We start from the raw sequence: 14,662 nt of genomic DNA, 5'->3' as shown, positions 1-14,662 counted from the left end.
CCCACATGATGGGGATCTTGAACTGGGAGGAGGGAAGCACCATGTACCAGAGGTTCTGAAGGGAGAACAGGGACACCCACACAGCAGGTGTCTTGCAGCAAGTGCTGCGCTCTTGATTTACACACAGCAGTGATGGAGAATGAACCACTGCCCTTGCGGAGTTTGTTGCGCTATATAATTAGCCTGACGATTAAAAAATGGTCATTTGCAGTTGGGATTTTGTGAAATTGACTGCAAGTCAATGGGGCCTTGTTCAATCTTTGCCTGGTGAATTGAAGAACCCTTTAAAATCACATATTCCCGACTCTGGAAATTTTTAAAATAGTGTATTTAAAACAGTGATTAAATCGCCTCTTAACCTCCAGTCAATGAAATCAATTGAGCTTCTTCAATCTCTCGCTGTAGACAGAACAGAACAATGCACATTTTCCTTGTTTTTAAAGGCAAAAATCCTGATCTTTCCAAGAGATCTTCTGCTTCAACTGTCAGTTTGGGGAAGGATTTGGTTTCCTGGGTTATAATCTGCGCACTGGGTTATAATCTGCAATCTGCAGGGTCAAATTTAGATGAGACTGTTAGTGCTGTCCCCGTCTGGCCAGAGAGGGGAGCTCACACGCAGAGTTGAAAGCTGGAGCTGGGACGGACCTGGCTGGACACGCGGGGCACAAAGGCTCTCGCGTGTAATCCTTGCTGTGCAGTAGGAGGCTGAGGCGATGAGACGGAATTCAGGGCTGCACCCTGCCATGCTGAGCAGTGTCTGTGCTAAGGTTGGAGTCAATAAGGTGATTCTGGGAAGTTCGTGGTCCCCAGGTTCCCAAAGGAGGGGTGAAGTATGTCACCCCTGGAGCAGGTTAAAGCTGCAGGTTGCCAGTGGGATTGCTGCCCCTCTGAACAGCTGCTGTAGCACCGCCTGGGCAAGACAGGGAGAGCCAATGACATCCAGCCCCCTGTACCGGGGGATGAGAGCACTCACACTCTGGGGACTCTGAGTTGGGGCGGAGGGAGGCCCCCGTGCACCAGGGATGCTGTAAGGGCGAACAGGGGCACCCACCCACTCAGCAGAGATCTTCTATGAGGGGGGTGAGTGGCACCCACACACCCAGGATCTTGTACTGGGGAACAAGGGCATCCACACTCCGAGATCCTCTGCAGAGGGACGGACACCCACACATCCAGGATTCTGTATGGTGGGCAGAGCCACCCGGACACCTGGGCTCCTGGGCTGGGGATGGGGCCACCGAAACATCCAGGATTTTATATGGCAGGACAACGGCGCCTGCATCCCGACATGAGATGGTGGCTGGGGAAGCAGGAGCATTCCCCAGTCCCAGGCTGTTCCCGTCTGCCCAAGCCACCGAGCTCACAAGCAGAGTTTAAAGCTCGAGCTGTCGGGCCACAAAACCAGCCGGGCCCCGTGGCTGGTGCCTGTGATCCCAGCTCCCGGGGAGGCTGAGGCCGGCGGATCGCTTGAGCTCGGGAGTTCTGGGCTGCAGTGGGCTGTGCCGATCGGGCGTCCGCACTAAGTTCAGCATCAATATGGTGATCCCAGGGGAGCTTGGGGTCCCCAGGTTGTCTAAGGGGGGGTGAACCGGCCCAGGTCGGAAACGGAGCAGGTCAAAACTCCCGTGCCGATCAGTAGTGGGATCGCGCCTGTGAACAGCCCCTGCAGCGTAGCCTGGGCGAGAGAGTGAGACACGGTCTCTCTTTTATACACACACCCTGCAGCGCCTGGAGGGGGGATGGGAGCACCCACACGGTGGGGATCCAGACTTGGGGGGAAGGACGCCCCCTTGCCACGCGGATGTTGAAAAGGGAAACAGCGACACCCACACGCCACAGAGCCTGGAGGGGGCCAGGGGAACCACACACGGGAGCTAGTTCATGGGGCGGGGGACACACCCATATGCTCCATTCTTAATGAGAAGAACGGGGGCAGCCACGTAACACGGATCCTTAACGGGCTGGGGGCCGCCCACACACTCCACTGTTAACCAGGAGGGACAGTGGCACCAGACACCCTCAGTAGCGTGGAGAACACCCACATCCACCGGATCCCTCATGGGTAAGACAGAGGGGATTGTAATGGGGCCCAGCGCACCCACGCACCAGGGATTGTTAAGGGTTGAAGAGACAGGGACACCCACACACACTGAGATCACGTCCTTGAAGGAATGCAAACACCCCACAGAAGGACCTGGTCTGTTCCATGATGGCAGCCCAGCCTGGGTGAGTCAAAGTCTCTTTTTATACAGCCACGCACCAGAGATCCTGACTAGGGGGAGAGAGACACCCGCCCACCAGGGATCCTTAATGGGCTGGGGTGCACCCACACACCAGGGATTCTTATGGGTGGGAGGAATGGAGACAGTCAGACATACTGAGATCACTTCCTCCATGGAACCTGGGCCGGAGAGGCACCCGCCACGGGGCCCGGCTGGTTTTGCTGTCTGGCAGCTCGAGCTTTAAACTCTGCTTTTGAGCTCTGTGCCTTAGGACCCCGAACTTCCCAGAATCACCTTATTGACTCCAACCTTAGCACAGACACTGCTCAGCACGGCAGGGTGCAGCCCTGAATTCCGTCTCATCGCCTCAGCCTGCGACTGCACAGCAAGGATTACACGCGAGAGCCTTTGTGCCCCGCGTGTCCAGCCAGGTCCGTCCCAGCTCCGGCTTTCAACTCTGCTTGTGAGCTCCCCTCTCCGGCCAGACGGGGGCAGCACTAACGGTCTCATCTAAATTTGAACCTGCAGATTGCAGATTATAATCCAGCGGGCAGATTATAGCCCCAGAAGCCAAATCCTTCCCCAAACTGACAGTTGAAGCAGAAGCTCCCTTGGAAAGATCAGGATTTTTGCCTTTAAAAACAAGGAAAATGTGCATTGTTCTGTTCTGTCTACAGCGAGAGATTGAAAAAGCTCAATTGATTTCATTGACTGGAGGTTAAGAGGCGATTTAATCACTGTTTTAAATACACTGTTTTAAAAATTCCCAGAGGAAGGAATTTGTGATTTTAAAGGGTTCTATAATTCACTAATGGTTGAACAAGACCCCATTGGCTTGCAGTCGATGTCACAAAATCCCAACTGGAAATGACCATTTTTTAACCGTGAGGCTAATTATCTAGAGGAACAAGCTCCGCAAGGGAGGTGGTAAATTCCCTATCACTTGCAGTTTGTAAATCAAGACCGCAGCTTTTGCTGCAAGATACCTGGTGTGTGGGTGTCCCTGCTTCCCCTTTCGGGATCCCTGGTATATGATGCCTCCCTCCCCCCAATTCAGGATCCCCACCATGGGTGCTCCCATCCTCCCCCTATATAGAATCTTGTGCTGTGTGTATATAGAAATAAAAAGAGACCGTGTTTCACCAAGGCCATTCACAGCTGCGATCCCACTACTGACCGGCACGGGAGTTTTGACCCGCTCCGTTTCCAACCTGGGCCGGTTCACCCCTCCTTAGACAACCTGGGGACCCCAAGCTTCCCAGGGATCACCATATTGATGCTGATCTTAGTGCAGACACCCGACCGGCAAAGCCCCCTGCAGCCCAGAACTCCCGAGCTCAAGTGATCCACCAGCCTCAGCTTCCCCAGAAGCTGGGGGAAATCACAGGCTCCAGCCACGAGGCCCGGTTGTTTTCTGACACTCGCACTTACAACTTCAGGCTCAGCCTGTGAGCTCTGCGTGGCTGGAAGTGAAGCCTGGAACTGAGCTGATGCTCTGAGGGTTATTTGTACTGTGCACTTTACATGGGCACAAGCCACGGTGCCCTTCCGAGTTCACCCACTCCCAGCTCCAGCTTCAAACTCTGCTTGTGATTTCTGTGCATTGGTCAGACAGGGGCAGCCTGGAACTGGCCCAGTGCCCCCACCCCCGCAAGCTGTTATTAGACTGATGAAAGAAGCGAGCAGAGTTACATTGTTTACAACAACTCACAAAATGGAACCAGCCCTTCACCGTTGTCGTTTTCCGGAGCTCTCACTGATGTTTTCTACCGTGTATTGTATTTGCTCAGTTTCTCAGCTAGTGAGCTACAGAAGTCAACTGGGGCGTGGAGGGAGGAGTGTTGTGAGGCTTTGAAAATTATATTACTACTATAGCAAAATCAATCAACCCATCTTGCTCTTCCACTCCATGAGCACAGTTACCCTTCAGGGTCCATACTCTCTTGTCAACTTCTTGAAACACACACACACACACACACACACATCTTATTGTTATCACTGATATATTTTGACTCTTTTATATTAAGTGTAAAGAGGGCATGGAATTTTTAACTTTGAATAAGGGGTCAACGATCTGAAAATGTTGAGGAAAACGGCAGCACCAGGTATCCAATGAGACTGATTCTCTATGATCCTCTGCAGGGAGCATTGGAATGATTTGTTCTCTATGTCCAGTCCACGCTTATTTATACATTACTTGAAATCTTGCCCGTTTGCTGAATTGAGCACTAGGCACTAGGAAGCTATAGGGGAGGTGCACCTTGGGGACAAGATTTTTACTTCTATTTTTAGATTAAATGGGGAGAGAAGCAACATTATTAGTCTCAGAATAGGGTCCCCAAAAGAGTTAATCTATGACTGGTACCAGTCACTGCCATGCACTTTTCACCGCCGCCAAGAATCCACTCAGAAGCACCAGTTCATCCTAATTTTACAATCAGGATTAGGTTTAAACTTTCTAGGCCACTTCATCCTATGCAAAGTCAGCCTTGGGTGCCCCATGCAATCTAAGTCACTGCTTTTGGTGTGCACTGTTTATGTTATGACATTGTGACACATTATAAAATAGAGACACGGTGTCAGTAAATCATAACACACCCAGAAAGTCATAGGTGCTGGAACTAGGGGTGCTGGGGTTCTGCAGCACCCCCTGGCTTGAAGTGGTTTCCATTATATCCAGGGTTTACAGTTTGGTTCAGTGGCTGTCAAAACCCCCACTATAAAAGTTGTTCCAGCTCCACAACAGAAAGTTCTAATTTGTTATTTTGTAGCTTTGCAGAAGACAGGCTGGAGCAAATTGTGATGCGTTGTGAATTTTGAAACAGTGTAACAAATCCATTTGCTACTGAAAACAGATACAAAATCACAGATTCCCACACACTGACAGGATGAGAAATTTTGTAAAAAAGAGCCATTCATCATTTGAACTAAAGATCTTCCTCTGCTGAAACACATACACCCCCCTCACTTTGTCACTATTTCACAACTAGTAGATGTTTTCAGATGTTAGGGTATGGACTTTACTATCCTTTGAACTGACTACTATATACCAGAAATCTCATTTGGGCTCTGATCCAACTCTCCCACACTCTGAAGTCAGTAGTAACTTTGCCATGGGTGCAGTTTCAGACCCACACACTCCTAGCAGAAATCCAGGGCTGAGAAACACACCTTAGCGTTCTCTATATTCTCTTGCTTTGTCAAAGAAAAAAGCTTCATTCTAAACTTATTTTCTTACCAATAATACTTATGCAGTCTAAAAAAAATCTTTTTTATTTTGCACTGAAAAGAGTAAGCAATTTTCTTTTGCCTTTCCAAGGGGGCTTCTTTGCATGTTTCATATAGTAGCTATAAAGTGGTCGCAATAAATATTAAAAGTTCTGGTATTTTTGAAAGAATATTATAAGGATACAACAAAATGTCATACAAATGTAATCTTAAGTGAAGCATGCAAGTTGTCTCTTTTTTAGCTGTGCAATGACGAAGGCAGACCATGGTGGGATTTTGTCATGTGATCTGGCCTCAGCCTGAAGGCTGTCCAGTAAGGGACCCCTGGTATTTTTCTACGTTTGTATTCTGGAGTCACCTTACTCACAGTTCCTCTCACATGCAGCTATCAATACAGTCCAGGGCTTGAATTTCCCCTGGTTCCCTCCCCAAGGGATTTGCCAAAGTGGGCAGATTTATATTTCCAATCAGGGCATCACAGGAGCCCAGGCTGGCAGAGGCAGCACTGGAAGCGTGCTGCTGAATCAGTGCACTCTTGTACGAGGGCCCCCTGCTTTGGACCACTTCCTCAGCTGTTCCAGGCAGCTGCAGGCAGGGCTGGCTCCAGTGTTTTTGCCACCCCAAGTGGCGGGGGAAAAAAAAGCCACGATCAGCACTTCTACTGCCAAATTGCCGCTGAAGAGCTGGATGTCCTGCCTCTTTCCATTGGCTGCCCCAAGCACCTGCCTGCCGCACTAGTGACTGGTGCCGGCCCCGGCTGCAGGGTCCCCCATGGAGTGAACATAAGAATGGCCACAGACCAAAGATCCATCTAGCCCAGTATCCTGTCTTCTGACAGTGGCCAATGCCAGGTGCCCCAGAGGGAATGAACAGAACAGGAAATCATCAAGTGATCCTTCCCCTGTCACTCATTCCCAGCTTCTGGCAAACAGAGGCTACGGACACCATTTCTGCCCATCCTGGCTAATAGCCATTGATGGACCTATCCTCCCTGTAACTTATCCAGATATTTTTTGAATCCTGTTCTAGCCTTGGCCTTCACAACATCCTTTGGCAAGGAGTTCCACAGGTTGACTGTGCATTGTGTGAAACAATACTTCCTTTTGTTTGTTTTAAACCTGCTGCCTATTAATTTCATTTGGTGGCCCCTAGTTCTTGTGTTATGAGAAGGAGTAAATAACACTTCCTTATTTGCTTTCTCCACACCCGTCATGATTTTATAGATCTCTATCATATCCCCCCTTAGTCATCTCTTTTCCTAGCTGAAAAGTCCCAGTGTTATTAAACTCTCCTCATACGGCAGCCATTCCATACCCCTGATCATTTTTTTGCCCTTTTCTAAATCTTTTCCAAGATCAATATAAATTTTTGAGATGGGGCGACTACATCTGTACACAGTATTCAAGATATGGATGTACCATGGATTCATATAGAGGCAATGTGATATGAAGACAGAAATTATCTATCTCTTTCTTAATTATTCCCAACATTCTGTTTGCTTTTTTAACTGCTGGTGCACATTGAATGGATGTCTTCAGAGAACTATCCACAATGAATGTAAGATCTCTTTCTTGAGTGGTAACAGCTAATTTGGATGCCGTCATTTTATATGTATAGTTGGGATTATGTTTACCAATGTGCATTACTTTGCATTTATCAACATTGAATTTTGCAATTTTATTGCCCAGTCACCTAGTTTTGAGAGATCCTTTTGTAGCTCTTCGCAGTCTGCCTGGGGCTTAACTATCTTGAGTAGTTTTGTATCATCTAAAATTTTGCCACCTCACTGGTCACCCCTTTTTCCAGATCATTTATTATGTTGAATAGGACTGGATCCCATACAGACCCGGCAGAGACACCGCTATTTATCTCTCTCCATTCCGAAAACTGACCATTTATTCCTACCCTTTGTTTCCTATCTTTTAACCAGTTACTGATCCATGACAGAACTTTCCCTCTTATCCCATAACTTTTTAGTTTTCTTAAGAGCCTTTGGTGAGAGACCTTGTCAAAGGCTTTCTGAAAATCTAAGTGCACTATGTCCACTGAATCCCCCTTGCCCATATGCTTGTTGACCCCCCCAAAGAATTCTAGTAGTTTTGTGAGGCATGATTTCCCTTTATAAAAAACATGTTGACTTTTCCCCAACAAATTATGTTCATCTATGTGTCCAACAATTTTGTTCTTTACTATAATTTCAACCAGTTCTGGAGTCAGGCTTACTGGCCTGTAATTGCGGGGGGTCACCTCTGGAGCCCTTTTTAAAAATTGGCGTCACAATAGCCATCCTCCAGTCATTTGGTACAGAAGCTGATTTAAATGACAGGTTACAGACGACAGTTAATAGTGCTGCAATGTCACATTTAAGCCCCTTCAGGACTCTTGGGTGAATCCCATCTGGTCCTGGTGACTTATTACTGTTTAGCAATACGTGTGATTTGCAAACCCCTTCTGCCAATGCCATGCCTCTCAAGTTCCTCCCCCTGTACAGCTTCATCCACAGGCCCCATCGTGCCCAGTTTCCTATGCAGCTGTGCCAGATGCTCATTACTCCCCGCCATGTTACAGGCCCCCCCCTCAAACAATACGCCCTTTAGCACCAGGGCCCCGCAACGCCCAGACTGCAAGAAGGGGCCAGACGACGCTCAGACGCCCCCTGCCTGCACCCCAGGGAACAGCTCCCTGCCACGGAGACACGCCCACTGGTGGCACTGGCTGGCCCTTTAAGAGGGAGCCTTGGCCTTATACCCGCGTGCCTCTGCTGACGTGTAATCGCCCGCCGCCTCTCCTTATACAAGACACGCCCCTTGGCCACCCGCATGCGCAGTTCCTGCCCGGGGATTTTCACATAGCTCATCCCCCTTACGTGCTGGGCGGGGGGATGCTATTGGGCACGCGCACCCGTTGGCAGGCGGAAGTAAGGCTCCATGGCTTTTACACGATAGCGCATGCGCAAATCTTGTCCCGGGCAAATTAGGCGGGATTCTTCGGAGCTTTCTCCCTTATGGTCCTGTTGTGCTATGTCGGCGCTTTCGCAACATCAGTGAGAGGAAGACTCTTAATGGGTGTGTGCATGCGCGATATCACTGCGCATGCGCAGCTCTGAGGCAGGCAAAAAGCGCATTTGTTCAAAAAACAAAGCGCTTGGTGGAGTTGCCCTGCGCACGCGTGATAGTGGGACGGCGGTAGGGGAAGTAGATTTCCTTAGAGAAGGGTTTGGATTTGCACATGCGCAGTGGCCCATGGGGGAGGAGACTCCTTCGTGAGGCCCTTCCTCCCCGGGCGGATGGGTCTGTTTGTGCACATGCGTGGTTCGTTCGCATTTCCTAAGGGGCGGGGTTTGTCGCTCAGAGGCCTCTCCTCCGGGCCGGTGGGCTGTGCGCAGGCGCGCGCCCGGCCGAGGGGAAGTGAAGGTGGGTTCGCGCGGCACCTTTTCCGGCGGCGGTGGCTGGGTTGGGCGCGCGAGGAGGGGAGCGGCGCGAGGCACCGCAGGTCCCGGGCGGCTGGGCCCGCTCGCGGCAGCCAGCGCCGGGCAGTCACCGTCTCTCTCCGTCCCCTTTGCAGGCAGGAGCCGGAGGCGCCGCCCTCCGCCGGCATCGATGCGCTGAGGAGCCACCGCCTGGGCCGCTCGGAGTGAAGGAAGGAGCCGGGCGCGGGGCCGCCCCGGGCCCGGCGGCGAAGGGCAGGAGGCCGGGCCTGCACGCGGGCGGGCGGATGGTCCGGAGCTGACGCTTCCCGGGTCTCCCTGAGGCGGGCTGGCGACCGCTCTGCTGGGCTTGGCGGGGGATTGGCTGGCCCCGGCCCTGCTGGGACCCCGCCCCGGCCGCTGGGGCGGGATAGGCCCGCGGGCCTGCCCCGGTAGCCCGTCTCCCGGGCGGTGAGTCTCGTGTTCCCCAGGCCGAACGCCTAGCGCTTCCGCCCGGCTCCCCGGGGCGAGGACACCGCGGCCTCCCGCAGCACGTGTGTCAGCGGCCTCCGGCTTCTGCTCTGCCCCGAGGGGGCCCCGTGGATGCCGCCGAGATGGGCAAGGTGCTGTCCAAGATCTTCGGCAACAAGGAAATGCGGATCCTGATGCTGGGGCTGGACGCGGCCGGTAAAACCACCATCCTGTACAAACTGAAGCTGGGCCAGTCCGTCACCACCATCCCCACCGTGGGCTTCAACGTGGAGACGGTGACTTACAAAAACGTCAAGTTCAACGTGTGGGATGTCGGGGGCCAGGACAAGATCCGCCCCCTGTGGCGGCACTACTACACGGGCACGCAGGGGTTAATCTTCGTGGTGGATTGCGCCGACCGCGACCGCATCGACGAGGCCCGCCAGGAGCTGCACCGCATCATCAACGACCGGGAGATGCGGGACGCCATCATCCTGATCTTCGCCAACAAGCAGGACCTGCCCGATGCTATGAAACCCCATGAAATCCAGGAGAAACTGGGCCTCACCCGAATCAGGGATAGGAATTGGTACGTGCAGCCCTCCTGTGCTACCACAGGGGATGGACTCTATGAAGGGCTGACATGGTTAACGTCCAATTATAAATCCTAATGATGATAACTACTTAGTCTGCAGATAATTAAAAAAAAATATAGCCCGCCTGGTTTCCTAGAAGAATGATTCTCTACCGAAAAAGTAAAACCAAGCATCCATAGGATTATGATCACATCTTCTCCAGTTACCACCCTTTCCTTCTACACACTGACTGGATTCCTGTTTTAACTCTTCTTGCTTGGCGTTAGGATGCTGTAACCTCGAAATGTGACACGAACACAAGCGCTAGATTCTATGGCAGACTTCCAGCAAAAGGGGGAAAGACACACTGTAGATTTGCTAAGTAATTTTTTTCCTCTCTTGATTTAGCCCTTATAATGGTTTGATTCCTTTTTTTTTTTTTTTTGGTGGTGGTGGTGGAGGGAGGAAGAGAAGGGGTAACCATTTTCAATGTATGCTTTCTGGTTCTACTTTTTTTGATTTTTTTTTTTTTTTTTTTTTTTCTTTATCACTTGCTGTAGATTGCTTCTTTCTGCATTCATGCAGAATATGTTGCTAGGTCTGTTTCATCAGTAAACTGAAAATTATTGCTTAAAATCAAACTGCAGTCTGTCTTTTTATATTGGGGACTTCTTTTTAAAAAGAAGCCCTTAATCTGTAACTAAATAGTAACTTTAAATCTGTCTTTTCATATCTAAGACTAACATGGTAAATAAAACCTTGCCTACAGTGGTAGATAGTGAGAATACCATTGTAATATGTTCAAAGTGCATATCTGAGGTAATGTAAGAACTGCATTGAAATGTCAGCTGTGAAGTTCTGAACCATACATCATGCATGAGTAGGGATGCAAATAAGTTCCCCATATTACATAGCAACCATATAATGAATAAAATGTGAATGATGTAATAGTTTCAAGTTATACTCTACTCACAGTTCCTATGTCTTGCATTGCAAAGTTAATGATGTTTAGGTGCAGTCTTATCTGGTTATGTATCAGTCTCCTCACAGCACTGAATCTCTTCTTTCTAGAAAGTGTAGCAGTAATGTGTAAGCATTACTGTTCGTTTTACTTTAACTTACCATTAGGCAAAAATCAAGTTGTCTTGCATCTTTCCTATATTGTAAGAGAGGCATTTGTTAATCTTGAGACTTTTGGAGACATTTCCTCCTTCCAAAGTTCAGAAAACATGAGATTTTCAAAAAGCATGCATCTTTATCAGCTGCAAACCCCCTCATTTGTTTCCATATCATAATCATTTGAATAAGCAAGCTCAGTTCTAACCTTTAACAGAAATTAATCATTTTAACATTTTGAGTAACTGGCGTTTGAAGAAGCCATTTATATCACAATTTAGTTTTTGCAAGACCGCAATCGAACTCATGAAAGTAGTTCTAAACATTTTTGTCCCTCTGTTTCAGTAATGTTACTATAATTTATGAAAGGAAGTGTGTTGAACATTTGATTTTAAATCCATTGACTAATTAGTAATGAGGGTGGGGTGTAGAGAGTGAGCATGAGACTATGAATGTAAACTTCTATATATAGTTTTAAAGGGCAAGCAGCTCACTTGCCATAACACAGTTTTCAGATGTCTCTGACTGGCAAGTTATGGCAAAACCAAACCAACCAAACTCACCCAGACTGAGAGTTCAGATCAGTGTATCGTTTCAATCAAGTATTAATACTGGGTGCAAAAAATGTAAAGCAGCTGGGTTTTATTCAGCCTTAAGGATTAATTTCAGATTTCCTCAAGGAGTTAAACTCAACTGGGGAATTCTAGGAATGTAACTCTACAAAACTAGAAGAAAATTTTTTTTGAGGGTGTAAATTTTACATTAGATTGGGGCATTACACTACATTTCTGCAGTGTTGACTCTGTATGTTAAGTACAGTGTATTATGGAGCTCTTACCAAAGATCTATGGGGAGATAAAAATATTGAAGTTTATTTCCTAAAAACTTAATGCTTAGGATCCCTTGAAGAAAAATGCTTAGTTTTAGAATATGGCTCTAAAAGAGGGACACTTTTAATGTGGGTTGCAATGGCAACGAGGATTCTGAACGATACTAGAAAATATAGCAACGATTCAGAAACACTTGTAAAAGGAAAAAGTTCATTAGAAAAGCAAGGCAAGTTCAGTTGCTTTAAATCATAATTCTGAAGGAGAAACTAGAAGTCTTCATTTTAGAAGTCCTTTCAAGTCCTTCTTGAATTGTTGATCCATTTTCTAGTTTTTATAAATTCAAGGATTTCTTCATTTCAGTTTAAGGTAATTGGTCAGATAGTGTGGTAGTGTAAAAGCGTATAAACCAAACACCAGGGTACATTATTTTTTTTTTTTTTCTTCTGGAACAAAAAAAAAAAAAAAGCCAAGCACAAGGTAAATGCCTAAACTGGAAGACTTGAAGCTCTATTAATAGTTTTCAGACTTTCTTAAACATATCTCAATCAACATGAAAAGTTAGATTTTCACTTTAAGTCTAAAGTGTTTACTGTATTCTTTCTCTTCAAACACTGTTTGGGGCAGGTTTAAATTTCGCTAGGTTTTTACATTAAATTGAATTCATAATTTTGTATTTCTTTGGTAATTTTGTTACTTTAGATATTCTGTTGTGTAGGTAAAATGATAAATTTAATTATACTCTTGAATTTTTAAATGTTTTATTCTGGGGGGAAAGATTCTAAAGTTACTGAAACTTATGTGGCAGATAATTAAAAAATAAATGACCTTTGTTACTGAACGAAATATAAAGGCTTCATTTTCAAAATGTCTTTATGAAGGAAGCGGAGGGTGGGGGAACAATGCAAGTAATTGCAGCCTGCAGGTTAAAGTGGCAATCTTTTTATCAGAATTCTTACAGTCTGAATTTTAAGTGCATGAACTTCTCTGTTCATATGAATTCATGAAGTAAATTGGAGTACTTTTTTTTTTTTTTTTTTTTTTTGGGAGGTGGCATTGTTCTTGTCTGGTAAGCGAATGAGTCTGTAGATTTTCATCTCCCTGACTACAGTAAACAGGAATTTTTGTGTTCTAAATATGGTTGTAGTGTTGATAAAGAATTAAGAAGCAGAAAATAAAGCAATTATACAGTGCAGCTCTCCTGGTATGTTACTTATATGTGAATATGGTAAAAACAGAAAGGGTCTATATAATACACTGGAGTAGTGTCTTCTGCTTACATAAAGGCCTAAGTTCTGTTTAACCTGGTCTTGAAACATTGTAATGCTATTAGTTTCTCTTTTTGCAGAATCTTTAAGTCACATAATTAAAATTGAAAAGTTGGAAAGAGGAGACAAGCTTCTTTTAAAAATACTCCCACTTCTGATTACAGCCTCTTATTTCAGTAAACTTAATGTTACAATATTATGCTTTGTAAAATACTTCAATACAAGATCTGTGCCCTAAGGAACTTACATTGTCTCTTGGACAAATATAATGCACAGAACAATTTACCTGCCAGAAAGCACAGAGGTGCTGATGATGAGGTGGTCAGTCCTGGAAAGTTTCATGAAGAAAATGGCCTTGAAGGAATAGAGGGAAGGAAAGGTGCTTTTTAGATTAAGGGGTAAAATGGAAAAATTGTTATAAGAAATCGAGAGCTACAGAAGCATGCAAAGAGCTACAGCTAGAGATGGAAAGGAGTGAAGTTGTGTGGAGCTCCGAGGCTGAGAATGAAGGAGCTAATTAAGCAGTAAGGCAGTTAAGGAGTTTGGAAGGGGAGTAGGGATGAGGCTAGAACAGTGTACACATTGAAGCTGCTAAAGTAATTTTTCAGAGTGGAGGATAGAGACAGGGCCGGCTCCAGGCATTCCAAGCTGGTGCTTAGGGCGGCAATCCCTGTTATTTTGCCCCCAAGCAGCGCGCCGAATTGCCGCCGTGGGTGGCAGGCGTGTTTCCGCGGTGGCGGCAATTCGACGGCAGCTTCTATGTTTAGCTGTCTGGGGCGGCTTCAGCTAAACATAGAAGCTGCCACTGAATTGCCGCTGCCACAGAAACGCGCCTTAAGGGCATAGGGAGTGGCCCCCCACGGCAATTCGGCACGCTGCTTGGGGCGGCGAAAACTGTAGAGCCGGCCCTGGATAGAGACGTGATGTAACAGGAAGTCTGGATGTGGAGTGACAGTCTTGACATGCCTGAAGATGGTTGAACTGACATTGAGAAGGGATGGAAGAGATACTGGCCTTGAAATGGATATGAGACAGCAAAGAAAAAGGCAACACTGTTTGGTCGCCTTTCGTCATTTATGCCGAAAGATCAGGAGTAGACAGGTGACTTGGGAGACATTAATATCGTCCCACTGCCTTAAGCTAATCCTAAAAATCAACTTTCAAGGTCTCAGGTATATCCAGGTGGCGGTGGTGCTGTGGTCCTACAGTGGTAGCTATGTTTAAAAAAAGAATTACCCTTCAGTATCTAGCTCAGGGGTTCTCACAAGAAATTTTTTGGTGTCCTCAGAGTGCGGCCACCAACTCTTGTTGGTAGCTGCACTGACAATTTTTCCTAAAATAATTAACTTTTGGACATGTATATATGCATATTTATTTTTCCTAATCATTGTAGGGATTTTTCAGACTCAGTAATACAAATAATGTACAATGGTCTCTCTAGTGGACATGAACAAAATAGAAACACAAATAATGTGTTTGTGCATGTTCTTGTCTTTTTATTGTTGCTTTTTTGGTTGCTTTTTTTTTTAACTTGCTATCTGGTAAGTCT

At 46.9% G+C, this 14,662-nt stretch overlaps 1 protein-coding gene across 1 annotated transcript; it reads left to right on the top strand.

Moving 5' to 3' along the window:
• Positions 1 to 9,423: 9,423 nt before the first annotated feature.
• On the top strand, positions 9,424 to 13,040 carry ARF6 (ARF GTPase 6). Its single transcript, XM_032786149.1, has one exon. The coding sequence runs from the start codon at positions 9,471 to 9,473 to the stop codon at positions 9,996 to 9,998; it is 528 nt and encodes a 175-aa protein (XP_032642040.1). The 5' UTR covers positions 9,424 to 9,470; the 3' UTR covers positions 9,999 to 13,040.
• Positions 13,041 to 14,662: the final 1,622 nt, after the last annotated feature.

Source organism: Chelonoidis abingdonii, chromosome 4, assembly GCF_003597395.2.
Source record: "Chelonoidis abingdonii isolate Lonesome George chromosome 4, CheloAbing_2.0, whole genome shotgun sequence".
NCBI classification, from domain to species: Eukaryota; Metazoa; Chordata; order Testudines; family Testudinidae; genus Chelonoidis; species Chelonoidis abingdonii.
The sequence above is the reverse complement of the archived record's forward strand: the minus strand, read 5'-3'. Positions and strand labels throughout refer to the sequence as shown.